Source organism: Triturus cristatus, chromosome 10, assembly GCF_964204655.1.
Source record: "Triturus cristatus chromosome 10, aTriCri1.1, whole genome shotgun sequence".
Taxonomy (NCBI): Eukaryota; Metazoa; Chordata; class Amphibia; order Caudata; family Salamandridae; genus Triturus; species Triturus cristatus.
In genome coordinates, this window is record NC_140593.1 from 134,662,927 (window position 1) to 134,677,416 (window position 14,490).

General features: G+C 48.1%; 1 protein-coding gene across 6 annotated transcripts in view; it reads right to left on the reverse strand.

Annotated features, from left to right (window-relative positions):
• The window catches only part of CAPN7 (calpain 7), a 371,178-nt gene that overhangs the window by 157,671 nt on the left and 199,017 nt on the right, over positions 1-14,490 (reverse strand). For all 6 annotated transcript variants that reach the window (XM_085630640.1, XM_085630642.1, XM_085630639.1 and 3 more), the window contains 2 exons: positions 874-1,018; positions 322-421 (listed from right to left, as the gene is read on the reverse strand). In XM_085630640.1, coding sequence (XP_085486766.1) covers positions 322-421; positions 874-1,018 — 245 coding nt within the window. The remainder of the gene's footprint in view (positions 1-321; positions 422-873; positions 1,019-14,490) is intronic.

Genomic DNA, 14,490 nt, shown 5'->3' on the forward strand with positions numbered 1-14,490 from the left:
TCCGACGCGCAGAGGTACTGCTGAAGAAAAAACTTTCCGGATCCAGTCTGACGCCTGGGGGTAATTCTAAGGTAAGGAATCTATAACTAACGTGTTTCTTTCAGATATGAAAGTTAGTGATTTTATCTGATCTACTCAATCCTCAAATATATCTTGTTCTATTTTTCATGCTAGTCACTGAGGTTGCACACATCAATTAAATATTGGAGTACGGGTAACTTACATATTGTAAATGAGTAAGCGCATAGAACTCTAAAAGTGTTCAAACTTTTAATAATGGTATTACAAAGCCTTAAAATTAAAGAGAATACTTAGACCAACCTGTGAATACATGTTGATTCTTTGAAAAGACTTGGGTTCCAACTCAGATATATGACATCATAATACTGGCAGAGATCTTCAAACGAAATCCAAAAAATTCCTGTAATACAAAAACATTGCTAGTCTGTCATTCTGATATGCTTTTCTTGAAAATAAACCCCATGCTGAATTGTTGAAAGAGAAAAAAAGATAAAGCCTTGAAAAGTTGCTATACCAATTACTGCAATAGTTACTGTAGTAATCCACGCAGGTAGCTTCTGTCATATTCCAGCTTTATTCTTCACAAGTGGGTAACAAGTAAGCGACCTCCAGCAGAGCTGCACAACACAACTGACTTTTCTTAGAATCCCCTCACACGGCCCATTTCATTAGCTTGAGGACAGGTACATCATAATTGAGAATTCTACACTACAGGTCATCTCCACACATACAATAATTTTGTGTCTCATCTCTCACCAAAACATTAAATGAAGGTACCTGCTTTAGCACTCCAGTCGGATACACTCTCTCATTTAATCATTATGAATTGCGGTACACATGTTGCATTATTACCATTGTCGATTTTCTGAGCTGTCTTTGGATCAAAGTTCAAATATTTCTGTAACTCGGTGGTCCAGTTTTTCACGTCATTTTCACAGTATCGCCCCTTCCATCGTAAATGGCTCCAAGGATTTTTTAACTGAAGAAACCGCAGACCCTACAAAAACAGAGAAGCGATAGATGTTTATAAATTAAAGCAACGGCAATTACACGGATAATCCAAACCCGAATCAATCATTGTAACTTGCAGCACAGAACAGTTTAGGCAGTACCCAGCTCTCAATGCAATGTATCAGAGGTCTCATCCCAGATAAGCAAATTTGTAACTCCCATGGTTACAAGCTAAAGGTAAGACTATTGTCATGATCTAACCGCAGAGCCACTCGAACATGGCTTTGATGGCCAAAGATCTAAATCACTAAGGAACAGCCAACTATCATAAACCTATTCATGCTTCTATAGGCTGGTGAACTGCATGTACCAGGTGTGCTTTCAGAGTAATAAAGCCAGAGAGGATGCAAACTCCATACAAGTAGTGGCTCCTGCAAAAGGAAATCTCAAAATGTAATCAGATTAAATCTTGAGTTCCTAAACTGCTAATAATGGTGTGCTTCTGTGCAACAGTCCGCCAGCCTTTTTTGAAAAGACAGGTGATTACTATGAAGTCAAAGTTGCTGAAAATAGAGCTCTTCCAAAAAGCATTTGACACAACATGCGTGTAGCACTGTTAGTTATGTAAGCTACTAGTGATACCCTTGGAGCATTATGCACTCTGAAGTCACTTTTAAAATGCATTGAGTGCACAAACACACATCTTGCATAATATAAGAAGAAAGGTTCTAGGATAGTTTACAAGCATACTGAATATGCTACTTACCAGTATGCATCTGTTCTTGGCATGTAGGGCTGCTGACATTCATATCTGTGCATAGATCGCCGCCTAGTGTTGGGTCCGGATGTTTGCACGTTGTTGTCCTGGAAGAGTCTTCGAAGTATCCTGGGATAGGTGACTCCTCCCCTGGACTACAGTGCGCATGGGCATCCTCTCCATCCTCAGATTGTTTTTCGCCATTGCGGCAGTGATGGAGTAGATACAGAAAGTGATGGCCATGCTTACAGTAATTCTGAGAGCTGCAGCTGCTACAGGCGCCGGGGAGGAGGGAGGGCGATATGAATGTCAGCAGCCCTACATGCCAAGAACAGATGCATACTGGTAAGTAGCATATTCAGTTCGAGGCATGTGGGCTGCTGAATTCATATCTGTGCATAGAATACATAGCAGTACCTCCTATTAGCGGCGGCTACCAGTGTCAGCTGCAGCGGTCTGAAAAAGAGTTTTGAGAACAGCCTGTCCTACAGCTGCCTGCTGTTTTGATTGCACATCTACACAATAGTGTTTGGTAAATGTGTGTGTAGTGGACCAGGTGGCTGCTCTACATATATCATGCAAAGGGATGTTTCCCAGGAAAGCCATGGAGGCACCTAACTTACGTGTTGAGTGAGCTCGTGGGGGAATCGTTAATGTGCGTTTAGCCTTTTGATAGCAGATTTGAATACATTTAACGATCCATCTGGCTATACCTGCTTTGGAGATAGCGTTACCTTTGTGGTGTGGGGCAAAGGCAACGAAAAGTTGTTTAGTCTTCCTAAAGATCTTAGTCCTGTCGATATAGTACATGAGGGCTCTCTTCACATCTAGTGTATGGAGTGTTCTTTCTGCGACAGTTTGTGGGTTTTGAAAGAAAACAGGCAGTTCAATAGTTTGATTCATGTGGAACTGCGATATCACCTTGGGCATGAATTTGGGGTTGGTACGTAGTACGACCCTGTTGGCGTGAACCTGTATAAATGGCTCTTGAACGGTTAGTGCCTGGAGTTCACTAACTCTTCTTAAAGAAGTGATTGCTACTAGGAAAGCTACTTTCCAGGTAAGGAATTGAATCTCGCATGAGTGTAGAGGTTCAAAGGGTGGACCCATCAGGCGTGTGAGGACCAAGTTGAGGTTCCACATTGGAGCCGGTGGGTGGCTTGGAGGAATTACTCGTTTGAGTCCTTCCAAGAATGCTTTGATGGCGGGCACTCTGAATAAAGAGAGGTGCTGCCTGTTTTGGAGATAGGCTGATATTGCGGTCAAATGGACACGTATAGAGGTGTACGCCAGATTGCATCGGTATAGGTGTAAGGTTGGATGGATGCGTCTAGCGGGTTAATGTCATTATTATTGCAATAAATGACGAACCTTTTCCATTTGGCTGCATAGCAAGCTCTGGTAGTGGGTCTTCTAGCTTCCTTAATGATGTCCATACAGTCAGGTGGCAGGTTTAGGTAGCCAAACTCTAGGACTTCAGGAGCCAGATTGCCAGGTTCAGCTGTTGCGGATCTGGGTGCTGAATCTCTCCATGGTTCTGCGTCAAATGCGCGGGTTTGATCCGCAGCCTTTGATGCGGCACCACGGAAAGTTCGAGAAAAGTGGTGTACCATGGCTGGCGTGCCCACGTTGGAGTAACCAGGACGAGTGTCAGTGAGTATTGTCTGAGTTTGCGAGCCACCAGCGGTATCAACGGCGCTGGGGGAAAAGCGTACGCAAATCTGCCGGACCAGTTCATCCATATCGCATTGCCCTGCGACTGTGGATGTGGGAACCTGGCGGCAAAGCTTTGGCATTTTGCGTTTTCGCTTGTGGCGAATAGGTCTATCTCTGGATGACCCCATTGCTGGAAGTACGGTTGGAGTACTGATGGGTGTAACTCCCACTCGTGCATCTGGTGGCTGTGTCTGCTGAGCAGATCCGCCATCTGGTTGTCCTTGCCGGGGAGGTGTTCCGCCATGAGGAACATGTTCCTCTGAATGGCCCACTTCCACATGCTCTGAGCCAGATGAGACAACTGTGGAGAGTGTGTCCATCCCTGCTTCTGTATGTAGTACATGGCGGTCATGTTGTCCGTCCGGATCAACACGACTTTGTTGCACAAGTGTACTTTGAATGCTTTCATAGCCAGGAAGATTGCCATCAGTTCTAGAAGGTTGATGTGCATCTTCTTTTGTTGTGTTGTCCATAGTCCCTGCACTGTGTAGTTGAGTACATGAGCTCCCCATCCCTGGAGAGACGCGTCCGCTGTCAGTATTATCTGTGGAACAGGCTCTTGGAACGGTCGGCCCTTGCAAAGGTTTTGTGGATTCCACCAATGCAGAGAGTTGTATGCCCGACCGCTCACCAACACTAGGTCTTTTAGTTGTCCGTGAGCCTGATTCCATTGACGTGCTAAGCACTCCTGAAGCGGGCGCATATGTAGTCTCGCGAGTGGGACTATGAAAATGCAGGAGGCCATCATGCCTATCAACTGCATGAACACTCGCGCGGGAAGGGAGTGTTGTGGTTTGAACTTGGAAATCAGCATTTGCATGCTGTTGATTCTCACTAAATTTGGCTGAGCTGTGGCCGCCAGAGTGTCTATGGTCGCACCGAGGTACTGTTGTACGTGTGCGGGTTGGAGATGTGATTTTGGGTAATTTAGTGAGAACCCCAGACTGTGAAGAAGGTGAATGGTGCGGGACATGTGGCTGGCACATTGCTGGGCTGACTTTGCTTGAACAAGCCAGTCGTCCAGGTAAGGGTAGACGTGTATGTGCTGCCTCCGTAGATGTGCAGCCACAGTAGCTAGGCACTTTGTGAAAACTCTGGGTGCTGTTGTCACGCCGAAGGGAAGGACTTTGAATTGGTAGTGCTGCCCCTGAACAGTGAACCTGAGGTATTTTCTGTGTGAGGGGTGAATGGGTATGTGGAAATACGCATCTTTGAGGTCCAGTGTGGCCAGGAAGTCTCCCTGCTTGAGCAGCGGGAGGACTTGTTGTAGGGTGAGCATGTGGAAATGCTCGGAGAGAATGTAGCGGTTGAGGGGTCTCAGGTCTAGTATAGGTCTGAGTGACCCGTCCTTTTTCGGTATTAAAAAGTACAGGGAGTACACCCCCGTACCTTGCTCGTGGACGGGTACGACCTCTATTGCGCCTTTTAGTAGCATACTTAGCACTTCCTGCTGTAAGAGCGTTAAGTGCTCTGAGGACATAGGACGGTGTTTTGGAGGTATTGTGGGTGGAGTTGAGGTTAATTCTAGGCAGTAACCGTGTTTGACAATATCTTTGACCCACCTGTCCGTGGTGATGGAGTTCCACGTGGACAGGAACCTTTGTAGCCTTCCCCCGACAGGTGTTATGTGGTCGGGAGGAAGGGAGAGGGCGTCACTGTTTGTTCTTGGGGGAGGACCTGGTGTTGCCGTATCCGCGTCCTCTGCCCTTTGTGCTTGAGGCACGATATCCACCCCGGGTGTTTTTATCGTAGGAACTTTGTGTGTTTCCCTTGTTGTAGGTTTGCTGTGACCCCTGTCCTCTACCTGCTCCTCTATTTCCGGGGCGACGAAAGGAGCCGCTCCGAAAGGACTGCGTTTGGAGAGCCCCCATGGACTTTGCAGTGTCTGTGTCCTTTTTTATTTTCTCTAGGGTGGTGTCAACCTCTGGCCCGAATAAGTAGTCGGGGTTGACAGGCTGGTTGAGGATGTTATTTTGTACCTCCGGTTTGAATCCGGAGATTCGTAACCAGGCGTGTTGTCGCAACATGACGCTAGTGTTTATGGCTCTGGCAGCTGTATCCGCGGCATCCAGTGCACACTTAATGGATGCGTTTGTGAGGAGTTGTCCCTCCCTGATGAGGATCTCTGCTCCCTCTTTGAATTGGTCTGGGAGATGTTGGAGTAATGTTTCTAATGTGTCGTAGTGTGCTCGATCGTAGCGAGCGAGTAGCGCCTGAGTATTGGCAATACGCCATATGTTAGCTGCTTGGGACGCAACCCGTTTGCCGGAGGTCTCTAGCACCTTGGACTCTTTGTCCGGGGGAGGAGCATCCCCTGTCGTTTGCGAGTGTGCCCGTTTGCGAGCGTTCGCAACTACTATGGAATCCAGAGGTAACTGGCCTTTAATGTAGGTAGGGTCCCCAGGCGCCGACCTGTATTTCTTGTCGATCCTGGGGTTTATTACTCTTGCCCTAGTGGGTTCTTTGAAGATGTCCTTTGCTGGTTTGAGGACACCTTTCAACATGGGTAGAGTTTTTATATTCCTTTCTGAGGATGCGAAAGTATCCATGAGAAAGTCGTCCTCGACGGTGTCAGAGTGGAGTTGCACACCATGATTGGCCGCAGCACGTTCAATGAGGGCGTTGAATGCGGCAGTGTCCTCTGTGGGAGACGTTTTCGCTCCATATAGTTGCGGGTCCTGTGTATCCATAGGTGGACCCGGGTCTACAGGGTCATCCCAAGCTTGGTCAGGGTCCTGTTGGCCTTCAGGGTCCATCTCTCCGGGGTAGGGGACGTGGTCACTTATGTAGTCCTCCAAAACGTCTGTTTCGGAGTGTGTGGGAGAGAAGGACTGTGGATCTTGGTAAGAGGAATGGAGAGGTTCGTAAAGAACTGGTTCCGAAGCCACTGGCAGCTTTTTCTTAAGCGGGATCCGGTAGGAGTCCAAAGCTGGCTCGGAAGTTATTCTCCTCTTGTGGAGCATCATTCTGCCGGTGTCGGCGTCGATGATGTGTGATGGTGACGTCTCTGCAGGAGAGCGTTCGGCAGGCGTGATCGTGGTGTGGGTGACACGTGTTCTGATTTGGAAGAGTTTTGGGGCCGTGGATGGCGGCAGGCCAAAAGTGATGTTGGCTGGTGCCGGAGAGGCTGTTGGAGCTTTTATCGGCTCGGAGCCGGACGTGTCCCGGAGGACTGCCTTGTGTTTGATGCGTTGCAAGGACGCAGCAACTGGTCGCACCTGGAGCGCCATCGGTTCTTCGGCGCCGACCGGTTCTGTAGAGGCGGGCGTGGACTTCTTCGGCGCCACTGGGTCATCGAGTCGAGGAGCGGTAGTAGCCGTCGACGTCGTCGATGATTGTGCCTTTGGTGGTGCTGTCGAAGCGGTGTGAGACGCAGCAGCCAGTTTGACCTTTGTGGTCGGAGCCGATTGTTTCGGTGCCGGGAGCCGAGTAGGTTTGGCGGCACCGAAGGTCTTTTTCCGTGTGTCGGCGCCGACGTCGGCTGCTGCAAGCTCGGCACCGAAGTCTCGTTTGGTGCGGTCGGTGCCGACGGGTTTGGCTGGCGTCGAAGGTGTGGTGGGCTTCGATCCGACCAGCGTCACTTTTGGTTTCGGTTTTGGATGAACCAATACAGCTTTCGGTTTCGGTTTCGAAGAAGGGAAACCAGCCGTTTTGGGTAGTAATGGCTGCCGCTGAATGTCCGAGGCCGGGCCAGAGGGCGGGGCCGAGGAACTGCGGGATAGGTCTTGGGTAAGGCCCGAAGGCGATCCCTCGACCGGAGCCATAGACTGGCGCACCGGGATATCCTCAGTCTGTACGGGTAGGCCTTGCTCGTCACCGGAGCTACTCTCTTCGGCCCCTAAGGCCTCATCGTAGTCTCCTACCTCGGTGTCGGCTTCATCTCTGTGAAAGAGTCGTTCTTCGATGTCTTCCGATCCGGAGTCGTGTTCGGAAGCGGGGCTGGAGGGTAGGTTCTCCACGTCTTCGACATCTTCGTCCTCGGCGCTGAAGATGTTGGTCGGGGCCGGTGCCGCTTGCTGCACTTCGAGTCTCGCTGCTCGTCGATTCCGGAGAGTCTTCTTGGATCGGAATCGGGCACAGGCCCTACATGTGGACTCGTTGTGATCCGGTTAAAGGCATTTGTTGCACACCGGGTGGACGTCGACATGGGGATATTTCGCATTGCATACAGGACACCGCTTGAATGGTGTCCTCGATTCCATCGTCGATGTAGGGTCGATGGTCGGGTAAGATGCGAAAAAAGTCGTTTTTGAAGTTAGTAAACTAACAAAGATACTATCGATACCGATCGGGAACAGTACCGACGCGAACTAAAGGCCTTTTGGCCTGGAAAAAGTTTTTCCTAACTTGAGTCAAGATAAGCACATCCGAACCCAATGGCGGAAAAAAACAATCTGAGGATGGAGAGGATGCCCATGCGCACTGTAGTCCAGGGGAGGAGTCACCTATCCAAGGATACTTCGAAGACTCTTCCAGGACAACAACGTGCAAACATCCGGACCCAACACTAGGCGGCGATCTATGCACAGATATGAATTCAGCAGCCCACATGCCTCGAACTTATTGTTTACTATTTTAATATAGCACAAGTGTATTGCAAACCCTAACACATTAGGAAAAACACGAAACTACATCTTGGCCCATCAATTTTCTGTAAATGTTCATTAACCAAGTTTCAAAAGAAACGTTGCAACATTGTTTTTGGAAACAACAATGGCTTCTTCTAAGCACTGATTAAATCAGATGTATGAAAGAACAACGGGGGCATTTACCAGGAATGCCTTTATGACGCTGGAACCACGAGAGCGTCTTTACAACAAAAGTCTTTACAATTACTTTTATTTACCACAAGTATGCCTTTACCACAAAAATGTAAGTATTTTACAGGTAAGTATAAACCCATTTTTTAAAATATATATATATAGATTTATATGTGTCATGGTTTATACCTCCTTATAAAATACTTACTTTTCCATTGTAAAACATGCATGGTAAAGAATCAACAGGGAAGTTTAACCCCAATTCTATTTTTTAATTAAGAGATCTTTCTATCCATCTATATAAATCCAAAGCGATAAACACATACTCAGGACACGATCAAGGTGCAAGTTGAAGTTCTTTTAGTACACCCCCAAGTGTTGCAATATAAGGAATATGCTACTTACCAGTATGCATCTGTTCTTGGCATGTAGAGCTGCAGATCTACACACTTTTGCATAGATCGTCATTTGGTGTTGGGCCCGGATGTTTGCAGTTTGTTTTTCCTCGTGGAAAGTCTTTGGAAGTCACGAGGTCGGTGACTCCTCCCTTGGATCATATTGCACATGGGCTTCGGCTCCATCCTCAGATTGTTTTTCGCCAGCAGGGAAAGATGGAGCGTAGTAATAACAGTGAAGAAACCCATGTGTGTGTATCTAAATAAGATAAACTGGAACAGATACAGGTAGCCGGGGAGGCGGGTGGGCGTGTGTAGATCTGCAGCTCTACATGCCAAGAACAGATGCATACTGGTAAGTAGCATATTCCGTTCGAGGCATATGAGCTGCAGATTACACACTTTTGCATAGACTATATAGCAGTTCCCAACCTTAGCGGCGACCACCGGTATCTGTTGCAGTGGTTTGAAATAGTGTTTTTAGTACACCCTGGCCCACACTAGCTTGTTGCTTGGTTTGCACATCTACACAATAGTGCTTAGTGAAAGTGTGCGGTGTTGACCATGTAGCTGCTTTGCAGATATCATCTAATGGGATGTTCCCTAGCAAAGCCATGGAAGCCCCTATCTTCCGTGTAGAATGGGCTTTAGGGGGAACGGATAGCGTTCGCTTTGCTTTGTGGTAGCAAATGTGGATGCATTTTACAATCCACCTAGCTATCCCAGATTTTGAGATGGGGTTGCCCTTGTGTGGTGGAGAGAAAGAGACAAACAGTTGTTTGGTGTTTCTGAAAGGTTGTGTTCTTTGGATATAGTAAAGTAAGGCTCGTTTGACATCTAGTGTGTGCAGAGCCCTTTCTGCAACGGTTTGAGGTTGCGAGAAAAATCCTGGTAATTCTACAGATTGGTTTAGGTGAAAAGGGGAAATGACTGTAGGTAGGAATTTTGGGTTGGTACGGAGAACAACCTTGTTCTGGTACATTTGAAGAAAAGGTTCTTGTATGTTAAGTGCTTGTATCTCACTGACCCTTCTAAGGGAAGTGATGGCTACAAGGAAAGCTGTTTTCCATGTGAGGAATTGCAGTTCGCATTTATGCAAAGGTTCGAAGGGAGGCCCCATGAGCCTTGTGAGAACAATATTTAAGTTCCACACAGGTGAGGGTGGTACTCTGGGGGGAATTATTCTTTTGAGGCCTTCCATGAAGGCTTTAATGGCAGGTACTCTGAAAAGTGATAGGTGCTGCCTGTTTTGTAAGTAAGCTGCAATTGCTGCGAGGTGTAGCCGAATGGAGGTATAGGTTAGATTACACCTTTGTAGGTGGAGTAAGTAGCATATGATGTGTTGTATAGACGCGTCTAGAGGATTGATTGTGTTGTTGTGGCAATAAACAACAAATCTTTTCCACTTAGCAGAGTAGCAGGCTTTAGTGGTAGGGCGTCTAGCTTCTCTGATGACGTTGATACAGTCAGGGGGAAGGTTTGGGTATCCGAATTCTAGGATTTCAGGAGCCAGATCGCAAGGTTGAGCTGCGCTGGGTCCGGGTGCCTGATCGCTCCATGGTTCTGGGTTAGGAGGCATGGTGAGAGGAGTAGCTTTTGGTGTGGTACTACCGAGAGTTCCAGCAGCGTGGTGTACCACGGTTGTCTGGCCCATGTTGGAGCTACTAGGATTAGTGTGAGGGAGTGTTGTTGTAGTTTTAGCACCACTAATGGAATGATTGGGAGAGGCGGAAAAGCGTACGCAAATTTGCCTGACCAGTTCATCCATATCGTATTTCCTTTGGACAATGGGTGTGGGTATTTGGCGGCGAAGCTTGGGCATTTTGTGTTTTCGTGGGTGGCGAAGAGGTCTATCTGTGGATGCCTCCACATTTGAAAAAACGGATGAAGAACCTGTGGGTGAAGTTCCCACTCGTGGATCTGTTGTGTCTGTCTGCTGAACAGATCTGCCACGGTGTTTTAGACTCCTGGGACATGTTGAGCTAGGAGAAAGATTTTGTGTGGAATTGCCCATCTCCATATGCTCTGTGCTAATTGCGAGAGCTGTGGAGAGTGTGTGCCGCCTTGTTTTAAAATATAATACATGGCCGTCATGTTGTCTGTGCGAATGAGGACTGCCTTGCCTGAAATCCGTGCTTGAAAGGATTTTAGGGCTAGAAAGATTGCTAGTAACTCCAGATGGTTGATATGGAGTAACTTTTTGTTGAGGCGTCCATGTACCCTGCACTGTGAGGTGTAATAGGTGAGCTCCCCAGCCGAAGAGCGATGCGTCCGTTGTTGGGGAACCGGGTCCAGGAACGGTCGACCTTTGGAAAGGTTTGTGGTGTTCCACCACTGCAGAGAGCGATGGGTGCGACCGTCTACCAACACCAGATCTGTCAGTTGCCCCTGGGCCTGGTTCCATTGGCTCGCTAAGCACTCTTGGAGTGGACGCATCTGGAGTCTTGCGTGAGGCACTATGAAAATGCAAGAGGTCATCATCCCTATTAGTTGCATAAACACTCTTGCTGGAAGGGAGTGTTGAAGTATGAAATTTTGTCGCAAATCCTGAATGCTTGCAATCCTGACTGGATTGGGGTAGGCTATTGCTTTTGAGGTGTCTATGGTGGCACCGAGGTATTGTTTTATGAGGGATGGTGTTAGCTGGGACTTTTGGTGGTTCACCGTGAAGCCTAGTTGGTGAAGTAGTTGGATTGTGGTGGCGATGTGGTGTACACATTGGTTGTATGAAGTGGCTTTTATCAACCAGTCGTCCAAGTATGGGAAGACGTGAATGTGCTGTCTTCTAAGGTGTGCCGCCACTACCGCTAGGCACTTGGTGAATACCCGTGGTGCTGTTGTGACTCCGAATGGGTGCACCTTGAACTGGTAGTGTTGTCCGTCCACTACAAATCGGAGGTACTTTCTGTGAGCATGGTGTACTGGAATGTGGAAGTATGCGTCTTTCAAGTCCAGTGTGGTGAGAAAGTCGTTCTGGGAGAGGAGCGGAAGTACCTGCTGAAGCGTTACCATGTGAAAATGGTCTGAGTGTATGTATGTGTTTAGGGGCCGGAGATCTAGAATAGGTCGTAGTGTCTCGTCCCTTTTTGGTATTAGAAAATATAGGGAGTAGACCCCTAAATTTTGTTGATTGACGGGAACGTGTTCTATTGCCTGTTTTTGTAGGAGGGAGATTACCTCCTGCTTTAGTAATGTGGAATGTTCTTGTGACATTGGGCGTTGCCTGGGTGGAATGTTTGGGGGGGGGTAGATGTTCATTCCAGGCAGTATCCTGACCGAATAATTTGGGTCACCCATTTGTCTGAGGTGATGGTTTCCCAGACATGAAGGAAATTTTGAAGTCTGCCCCGACCGGAGTGGGATGGTCTGGAGGGAGCGGGGGGGAAGTCATTGGGTAGGTGGTGTGGCAGAGCGGGCGGTATTTGTTTTGCCTCTGCCTTTATTATTGTGGCCCCTATAGCCGCCTCTTTGATAACCCCTTGTGAAGGTGGACTGAGTGGGGGATTTGTAGGAAGTGGACGCGTTATCTGAGGAGTAGCCTCTAGATGTACTCCGAAAAGAAGAGCGGCGAAAAGAGCGCCTAGGAGGGTGTGACTGTAGGGCTCCCATGGACTTCGCCGTATCTGTACCCTTCTTCATGTTTTTCGAGGGCCTCATCTACCTTTGGGACGAATAGGTGTTCCTGGTCAAAGGGGTGATTAAGGATGGAGGCTTGTACCTCTGGTTTAAATCCTGATATTCTTAGCCATGCATGGCGACGGAGGAGGACGCTGGTATTAATGGCCCTGGAGGCTGTGTCTGCTGCATCTAAGGCACAGCGTATAGAGGTGTTAGTTATTGTCTTACCCTCTTGAATTAATTCATTGGCCTTAGTTTTATATTTTTCAGGGAAGTGGTGCATTATGCTTTCTAATTCATCATAATGTGCCCTATCATATCAGTTAAATCAATGAGGACATTGTTCCATATTGGCGGTGAAACAAAATTAATGATCACCTGCTCAACAAAAAAGCGAAGGAGAGAGAAAAGGTGTAGAGGGGGAGGGAAGGTAGAGGGGAGGTGAAAAGAGGCAGAGAGAACTATCCCCAGTGTCAAGGATCCAATCCCGAAGGGGAGGACTCAATGTAGCTCTTGTTGGCCCTCACACACCCCGAAGGATGTCTTGCTTCATCATTGGGCTTGTTGTTGCTCCTCGTCGGGCCGGCGCTGCAATGCCCGACGGTCCCCCGAAGGGTCTCTTTATCGGAGGTCTTTTAAAGAGAAAAGCCGATAGGTGAGTGCGGGTGTGTGGGCTTAAAAAATGGTGATGGATCCAAAAGGTAGGTGATTGCGTGCGTTGAAAGTGTGAATAAAAATGCCTAGGGGTGTCCAAAAAGCGCTACTTTAATGTTATGGGGCCCCTGGCAAATTAAAAAGACCGGTAGGTCAAGGAGTCACTATTGAGCGCAAGGTGCTAGTGTGACTTATAAAAAGGTCGACATGTTTCACGCCTAGTTAGCCCGGGAGGGTCAGTGGCATTTCTTCAGGACCTAGCTATGTGGGAGGATGTGCACGGTGAAGACGGGGGTTCCAGAGATTGGAAGGGTAACCTGCGTCTGTGAACGGTAATGAGAGGTACGGAGCTGCGGGGTACAATGACCTATTCAGCAGGATCAGAGAGTGGTCTCTGTAAAGCGTACCAGGCTTGTGTTACCCTCGTAAATGTAAGCGAGGGCTTCCTAGGTATTGCCATGGCTGCCTGCGCCCTATTTGGGTTGCGTCGGGGGGCGGCTCATTCAGCACCTACCCTCTGCCAGCAGCTGCCTGTAGGAAGTACGGGTTGTGTTCAGGATTCCATTTAAAGTGATTTTGGGAGGCGTGAACCACTTCCTGTTCAGGAAGTGCGAGCCGGGGAAAGGCGAGCGTTGGTTCTAGCGCATGCGTGGGTGAATGTGTCCCGGGTGGCGCGCATGCTCAGAAGGAACAACAAGTTGTGTGCGCATGCGTCCCATGATAACCTCGGTGCCAGTCTAAGAGGTGGACTGCGCCTGTGCAACTCATGGGGCTAGTAGATCAGAAAAGTGCCCTGGGTCTAAAATGTATATGTAGAGTGGCGATCCCACCCCAACTCAACATAACATGTCAGAGTATATAGTGCTCGATGTAGTCTGGATTCCCCTACACATGATGGACTGCGTTCAAAGGAGATTAGAGGCGAACCAGGAGTCCTATTAAAGGGAGATACACCTTAATAAAGAGCCACAGAGCACACGTATAGTCACGAATGTTCAAATACATGACCAACGAAGGGATGGTTTATGTAGGGCCTGGTTAGAGTTCCACCCAGGGTATCTCATCATTGAGTCCTTTCGTGTCAGTGTGAAGACGGAACACCCAGCGTTGTTCTTGACGCAAGAGGACTTGGGCATTCCAGAGAGGTCTGGATTCTAGTATAGTCCATGACAGTTGTTCACAGTTATGCCCAAGTTCAAGGAAATGATTGGTGAGCTTGGTGGCTGTTCGTCCCCGTCGGATGGTGCTCTTATGCTCGCTTATACGTGTTTTGATGGGACGTGAGGTCATGCCGACATACCTAAGACCACATGGGCATGTGATAAGGTAGACGCAGTTCTTAGTGTTACAATTGGAATGTCCTCGTTGTTCCCAGATTAAGTTCTCCAGGGTTAGTTGCTTACTGTGAGTTGTGGTGGAGCAGGCGTGGCAGTTCCCACATGGGTAGTGGCCTGTCACAGGGGGTAGGTTCCACAGCTTGGTATTTGGTGGATCCGGTCTTCTTTGTAATGGTCGCGTGTTGACCAGTCTGTCACGTAGGTTAGAGGTTCTTTTGAACGGTTTGCATTCAAAAGAACCTCTAACCTACGTGAGAGACATTTCCTTGAACTTGGGCATA